General features: G+C 44.6%; 1 protein-coding gene across 1 annotated transcript in view; it reads left to right on the top strand.

Moving 5' to 3' along the window:
* The window catches only part of mylkb (myosin light chain kinase b), a gene marked incomplete in the record, with an annotated part of 20,864 nt that overhangs the window by 11,367 nt on the left and 1,852 nt on the right, over positions 1-7,645 (top strand). The window contains 15 exon segments of the mRNA XM_014025816.1: positions 1,037-1,084; positions 1,282-1,409; positions 1,510-1,666; positions 1,801-1,991; positions 2,063-2,174; positions 3,271-3,309; positions 3,440-3,530; positions 3,606-3,809; positions 4,250-4,467; positions 5,068-5,191; positions 5,261-5,413; positions 5,547-5,670; positions 6,437-6,527; positions 6,599-6,727; positions 7,030-7,142. Coding sequence (XP_013881270.1) covers positions 1,037-1,084; positions 1,282-1,409; positions 1,510-1,666; positions 1,801-1,991; positions 2,063-2,174; positions 3,271-3,309; positions 3,440-3,530; positions 3,606-3,809; positions 4,250-4,467; positions 5,068-5,191; positions 5,261-5,413; positions 5,547-5,670; positions 6,437-6,527; positions 6,599-6,727; positions 7,030-7,142 — 1,922 coding nt within the window.

Raw genomic sequence — 7,645 nt, 5'->3', positions numbered from 1 at the left:
AGGTAGATCTCACACAAACATTACAAAATTCAAAACTACAAATACAAGTACACTTGTTAGTAACCTGCTAGTATACTTTTACCAGTGTACTTGGCAAACAAAGTACACTTAGGGAAATACACYTTTATATACTTTAGTGTACTTAACGACATGTACTTAAAGTATACTTCTTTTTGCTAAGKGTTGGTTCYGTACCCTGTTCCCTGACTAAAAACAGAAATGGATCTGGGTTAAATGTTCAAGAACATCTAATCTGGTTTGATAAAATTAACAAAACAAGTTTTAACATTTTGTTTTGATAAGTTTCAATTCTGCAGTCCCTGCTGGTAGGAAGTACGTAAAAAAGTCAAAGAGTTGAGGATGTTTGTCAGAGGTCAAAGGTCACAGTGAACAACAGGAGAGCCAGCCTCTGACAGGTTCATGTTCAGTTCAGAAARCTGTCCTAAAGGAAGCCAAAGCTTCAGGCAGAACCAACTGATGTGGATCTATCTGGGTTCTACCAAGWACACCAGGAGTTCCCCTGCAGAACCACGTTGATTGTTCCAGGAGAAGCAGCTGCTSTGTGTTGGACCAGAACCAACAGAGCTGCTGGATTCCTCTGAGTAACAAATCATTTTTAGAGGAAAACGTTTCAGAACACATCTGAGTTAAAAGTCCACTGAGAASGTCCTCAGATTGGATCTGTCCTCCTCCTGCAGAACAAACATCAAACTGCATGAAGTATTTCCTGCTTCAGGAGGAACTATTTATAGACTGACCATATAYGGTCATCAGAGACGCTCCTGGCCCGTCCAACATTCCTGTTCTGTCCTCGCTGCTTTACTCAGCACTGCAAAACCTTCTGAACCCAGGAGAACCAAAAAGAACATTTACTTTAAACGTTCTACTCCTCAGAAGAACCTGGAGTGAAAAGAAATCACAAGAAGAGACAAAAGGTTCACTGAAAGCTTTAAACGAACAGGAACTGGAGAAGGTTCTGTCCCAGGAACATCAGAACCTTGTCTGACCCAGGATTGTCTCTCTGTTTCTCCATCAGGTGAAGCCAGGATAAAAAAGCCGACTCCAAAGACTCCGCCCAAACAAGGTGAACACCTGAACCTTCTTTACACCGAACACTGACCCTACAACTGTTCCACCAACGATGTTCATATCAGGAACCTGAGAACACAGCTGCTGGTTTGACTCTTTAGAACCTGACTCAGGAACTGATGATGGTCCACCTGTACGGATCAATACCTGTAGAATATTATTTAATAATTGATTACAGATGTTTGTGTGCAGCTCTGCCTCCTCAGATCCTGCAGTTCCCTGAGGACATGAAGATCCTGGCAGGAGAGAAGGTGGAGATCGTCTGCAGGTTCTCTGGAGCTCCGCCCATCAGCTGCACCTGGTTGAAGTTCAGGAAGCCAGTGAGACACACACACACACACACACACACACACACACACTGGGTCACTGATCAGTGATCAGGTCCAGCAGCAGGTCTGAAGGAACGTGTCTGTGGTTCAGATCCAGGAGGGCTCAGCTGATATCTCCATCGTCAGCAGCGACAGCAGCAGTAAACTGACCATCAGCAGCGGGCAGCAGGAACACTGCGGCTGCTACACCATCGAGCTGAGGAACATCTACGGCCTCCGACAGGCCGCCCTCAACCTCACCATCGTGGGTAAGAACCATCTGCAGCAGCTCAGACACACACACAGACTTTTATTCAATTTTGTGTTACTGTCCAGCCAGTAGGGGGCGTTTGTTTACATGCTGCTTCAGATGCTGTTTGTTGGGTGTTCATATCCCCCCCAGATAAACCCGACCCCCCAGCCAAGGTTCCTGCAGCCTCAGACATCCGGCGGGCCAGTCTGACGCTGTCGTGGTATGGGCCTACCTACGACGGAGGCAGCGCCGTGCAGTCCTACCTCCTGGAGATCTGGGAGTCTGTAGAGCAACAGTGGAAACACCTGGTGTCCTGCAACAGCACCTCCTACAACGTCCAGGTGTGTTTATGTCCCCCACCTCAGCCCCGAACAGCACCTTCAGAGCTTTAACACCAGGTCTTTGTTCCTAGAACCTTCTTCCAGAACGTCAGTACAAGTTTCGTGTTCGGGCACAAAACATCTATGGTATAGGAGAGCCGAGTGCTGAGTCCGAGCCTGTAACTATCGGACTGGTGGATAACGGTAAGAAACCCTCAACAAAACATGAGACTCTTTGTAGACTGGGTTCTGGAAGAGACTAGGTTCTAATGGAGGAGGTCCACTGTCCCTTTGTCATCAACGGAGACATGGAAACATCTACCAAGATTCTTTCCATTTGAATTTCAGGGTTCAGGAGAAACCASGTCAGATCTGTAGGTCTGGAGAGTCCTGAGGAGCGTTTAGAGTTCTAACACTGAACAGTCATTAAAAACACGTCTAAAGAAGAACCAATGAGTCTAACAGYAGAGTTCTGAATCATCAGGACATGATGGACAGAACCCTCACTGGTACCAACAGAAAGTACTGGGATTTACAGGAGTCTAACAAAGATTTAGAAYAAAAACCAAAACCTTTTGGATTTAGACTTCAAATCTGAAGTCAGGATTTAAACAAGTCCTTTATTTATCAAATTTTACTTGATTCTTTATCAAGTGTTTGTGTTCAGACCATTACGTGGTCCAATCTGCAACTAAACCAGAACCATGTGACCCAAACTGGTCTTTAACCAGAACCATGTGACCCAAACTGGACTCTAACCAGAATCGTGTGACCCAAACTGGACTCTAACCAGAACCGTGTGACCCAAACTGGACTCTAACCAGAACCATGTGACCCAAGCTGGACTCTAACCAGAACCATGTGACCCAAACTGGACTCTAACCAGAACCATGTGACCCAAGCTGGACTCTAACCAGAACCATGTGACCCAAACTGGACTCTAACCAGAATCGTGTGACCCAAACTGGTCTTTAACCAGAACCATATGACGCAAACTGGTCTTTAACCAGAACCGGGTGACCTAAACTGGTCTTTAACCAGAACCGTGTGGCCTAAACTGGACTCTAACCAGAACCGTGTGACCCAAACTGGACTCTAACCAGAACCATGTGACCCAAACTGGACTCTAACCAGAACTATGTAAACCAAACTGGACTCTAACCAGAACCATGTGACCCAAACTGGACTCTAACCAGAACTATGTAAACCAAACTGGACTCTAACCATCAGAGCAGATATATGAGGCAGAACTAAAACGACTAACTGGACTAACATGGCTGCTGTTTGGTTCCTCTAACAGAAAACCAGGATGATGGTGAGGCAGAGGAGGAGGATGAAGGTATAAATATCCCACTCAACATTCACCATGTTTACAAACAAACAAACAAACAAACAAACAAACAAACAAACAAACAAACACATGACAAAACCAAGCAGGTTAACCCAGGACATCATGTGTCCTCTGTCAGACTCAGACAAGGAGCCGGAGTACCGAGACGTGACCGTCAGAAGTGATGTGAAGGTGAAGGAGCTGTACGATGTGGAGGACCGGCTCGGAACGTAAGGCTCCGCCCACTCTCATCTCAAAACCAGAGGTCAGTGAACGCAGCATTGTTAATGTTGTTTATGCTGCAGGGGGAAGTTCGGTCAGGTCTTCAAGCTGGTGGAGAAGGCCACCAAGAAGGTTTGGGCAGGAAAGTTCATCAAGGCGTACTCAGCCAAGGAGAAGGAGAACGTCCGGCAGGAGATCAGCATCATGAACAGCCTCCATCATCCCAAACTGGTCCAGTGTGTGGACGCCTTCGAGGGCAAGTCAGACATCGTCATGGTCCTGGAGATGTAGGTGGTCCTGGTGGAGACCTGATCATTAGATAATCCCAGAATTCTTTTAGAGCACAGGCAACGTTGAAGAGATCAAAATAAAAATCCTCATGTYAGCAAAGAGTTCATGTTTTTACAGTCTGCTGGCTTTAAGCTCATGCTTTGATGTTTGTTTCTTCAGCTTTTTCYAAAGCTGCAAGAGAGAATCATGTGAACATCCTGACTGAAATAAAAGACAACAGGCAAAGAGTAATCAGGGCAACACACCATTAATAAGAAAACCCACTCAAACTCAGTTTTTCTTCTGGGTTCAGATTAGTTTGGTGTCAGAAACTTCAGACGTTTCCTGTAAACCTTCTCCAACTTGAGAAGTTCTGTCAGTTCGCTGTATGAAGGTGAATTCATGAGAACAGCAGATGTTGTCTTCTTCGGGTCAGTTTGTGTWCTGATGTGTGCAGGATCTCAGGTGGGGAGCTGTTTGAGAGGATTATCGATGAGGACTTTGAGCTCAATGAGCGGGAGGTGATTAAATACATGCTGCAGATCATCGACGGGGTCAACTTCATCCACAAACAGGGCATCGTTCACCTGGACCTGAAACCTGAGAACATCATGTGTGTCAACAAAACCGGATCCAAAATTAAACTCATCGACTTCGGCCTCGCCAGAAGACTAGGTACCTAACCTTTACCTGAAACTGGTRACCAACTCTGATCACTGTAACTTATTTTTACTACTTATCACTAACAGAACTAACCAGTGACTATCAACTGTAATTACCCAAAGRCTATTTACTGACASAACTAACCAGTGACTAAAAACCAACAYAACTAACCAGTGACTAAAAACTAACACAACTAACCAGTGRCTAAAAACAGACAAGATCATTCAAAGATTTAAAAACAAATCAAAGTATTATAAAACGGGTCATAAAAGGCTCACAGGCAGACAGTGGAGTGCAGATAAAATGGGAGTGATGAGCTGGTATGATGGTGTACCAGTTAAAAGCCTCTCTGCACCATGCTGGACCCTCTGCAGTCGGGCACTAGAGGACCCACTAACCCCCAGATAAGGTTCATRAGAGAACTCACATCAACTCACATAGTTTAACTGACTGGTCAGTGAAGTGAATGAAGCTTTCACAATAAATCAGTAATTACCTACAGTATCTAGTTAGTGGAACTAATCGTCTCTTTGACCTGGCTGACTTGGTGAGAGACGTGTAGAAGCGGAGTCAGCTCCTCCTGCTGGGTTTGATGCATACTTCTGTTGACAGAAAACGCAGGAACTCTGAAGGTTTTGTTCGGGACTCCAGAGTTCGTTGCTCCAGAAGTGATCAACTACGAAGCCATCAGTTATCCCACCGACATGTGGAGTATAGGAGTCATCTGCTACATACTGTGAGTTTAGAACATGTTGGTGTCTAACTGGTTGGAGTTGAGCTGAGTTTGGTCCCCCCTCCTCCTCAGGCTGAGCGGTCTCTCCCCCTTTATGGGCGACAACGACAACGAGACTCTGGCCAACGTCACCTCTGCCACCTGGGACTTTGAGGACGAAGCTTTTGATGAAATCTCTGAGAACGCCAAAGACTTTATCACCAGTCTGCTGAAGAAGGACATGAAGTAAGCAGGAAGTGACCCTGATCCTTGGACCAGGTTCTCAGTCCAGGACCTCCATGGTGTGATGGGTTTTATTTGTTTACATGATTGTTTGAAGCATAAAGTCTGAAGCTGTGGTCACCTGTTGGCTCCTCAGGGCTCGGCTCACCTGCGCTCAGTGTTACGAACATCCCTGGCTCAAACAGGACACCAACACCATGAAGACCACCAAACTCTCCAAGGAGAGGATGAAGAAGTACATCCTGAGGAGGAAGTGGCAGGTAACCAACATAAAAATGGGATAACAAGCACTCCAAAATATACCATATTTTTAATAAGGGCAGAAAATAGGATGTGTTGCTGTCGTCAACTGGTTACAGATCAAACAAACTACAAACCTACTGTATATAAGGAGGTAAAAAAAAACACCTAAATCAATCACAAACAGGTTGGGTAATCAGCCCAAAAAAAAGAAAAGAAAAAGAAACGTCTGTGACTAACAAGCACAGCTAGTAGACTTCCGCCAGCTTCGGTTGTTATCATCCATTAAATGGACGTTATTAGTCGTTATCAGTCCCATAGAATGGCTTCAGACTGTCGGCTGGTTAATATGAGGCATGAAATCACTAAGGTTAATTTTAGAGAAAATGACATGGGCTATGATAAAGTAGACCGGACTCCGGCCGTAGCAGATTGTTGCATTACAACATATGTGGCACTGGTTACCCACTAGGGAGCACTGTCAGGACAGTCTGAAGCCATTCTATGGGACTGATAACTGCTAATAACGTCCATTTAGTGGACTGATAACATCCGAACCAGCTGAGACTTCACTAATATGTAATATACAGGAACACATGAAATCACAGAAAAATTACAAAAGATTTTTTACAAAAAAGGACAAGAATCACAGAAAGCAGTTCAGCACCAATTCTTCATTAAAGTTTCATTAGGGTAACCAACGTAAAACATGACTCAGCAGAACAGACTCAGAGTTTGTGTTGGTTTTATCTGAAATAACTTTGAGTTTTAACTCCTTGGCGGCAGAAAACGGGTCATGCTGTTCGAGCCATCGGCAGACTCTCTTCCATGGCCATGATGGCTGGAGTCAGYGCCAAGAAGGGCTCCCCCACTGAAGGTACGGTTCTGAGCCAGGTTCTGTCCGTCCCTCGGTCCAGCAGCAGGGATTAAGTCATGCTCTGTCTTCAGAGGACAACCAGTTCCTGGAGTGTTTGGAGTTCGAGCAGAAGACCGAGTGCAAGCCCAGTTTTAGCTCCGTCATCAAAGACGTGGAGGTGGTGGAGGGCAGCGCCGCCCGCTTCGACTGCAAGATCGAAGGTACGGATACACACCAGCTGCTTTCTGCAGACACACAACCAGGTTTAGATCTTCAGCTCTTCTCTGTGAACAAGGAAAAGTCCCAGAACACCTGCTGTTGATCAATAATTGTTTTACATTTTAAATAGTTTGTTTCTGATTGAAGTTTTGTGTTTTCAGCTATCAGACAGAAAATCACAAAATAATTTATTATCATGTTTTTTTTTAGGCAGAACAAAATCTAAAAGTAACGAACACATGTAAACGTGTTTCAAGCTTGAGTGAAGTAAAAAGTCTGAAGTGGGTCTGTGGTTCTGCTGCAGGGTACCCGGACCCGGAGGTGGTTTGGTACAAAGACGAGCAGCCCATCAAGGAGACCAGACACTTTCAGATCGACTACGATGAAGACGGGAACTGCAGCCTGATCATTTCTGAGGTCAGAGGTCAACTCAGCTTTCATCTGGGAGAAATATTTATATTTAAACTAAGGAAGGCCTTCTGATGTTGGCTCTTTGAAAGTTTGAATTTAACATTTTTTATACTCAACTGGGGTCCCAGGACACCCAGGGGTCTGTGAGAGGTATCATGGGGGTACTCAAAAATTATCACTAAATTGTTAATTTGGTTTTTATTTAGAAAAATGCATTGAGAACAAACATAAAGTAAAGACAAATATATACTCTCATGGTATTTAGGGGTTAAAATGACAGTAAATAATCTTTTAAAACAGCATGGTGTTCCTGACGGGGTCCCTGGAAGTTTTGTAAGGGGTCCCCAGACCCAAAACGTTTGAGAACCCCTGTAATAAGTAACCAATTGACTTAGTAAGTCTAGATGGATATTAGGGCTGTGTATTGGCAAGAATTTGGCGATACGATACATATAACAGAGGGGTCACGATACGATATATCCCGATATATTTCGATACTGTAAACAAGG

Source organism: Austrofundulus limnaeus, unplaced genomic scaffold, assembly GCF_001266775.1.
Source record: "Austrofundulus limnaeus strain Quisiro unplaced genomic scaffold, Austrofundulus_limnaeus-1.0 Scaffold501, whole genome shotgun sequence".
Taxonomy (NCBI): Eukaryota; Metazoa; Chordata; class Actinopteri; order Cyprinodontiformes; family Rivulidae; genus Austrofundulus; species Austrofundulus limnaeus.
The sequence above is the reverse complement of the archived record's forward strand: the minus strand, read 5'-3'. Positions and strand labels throughout refer to the sequence as shown.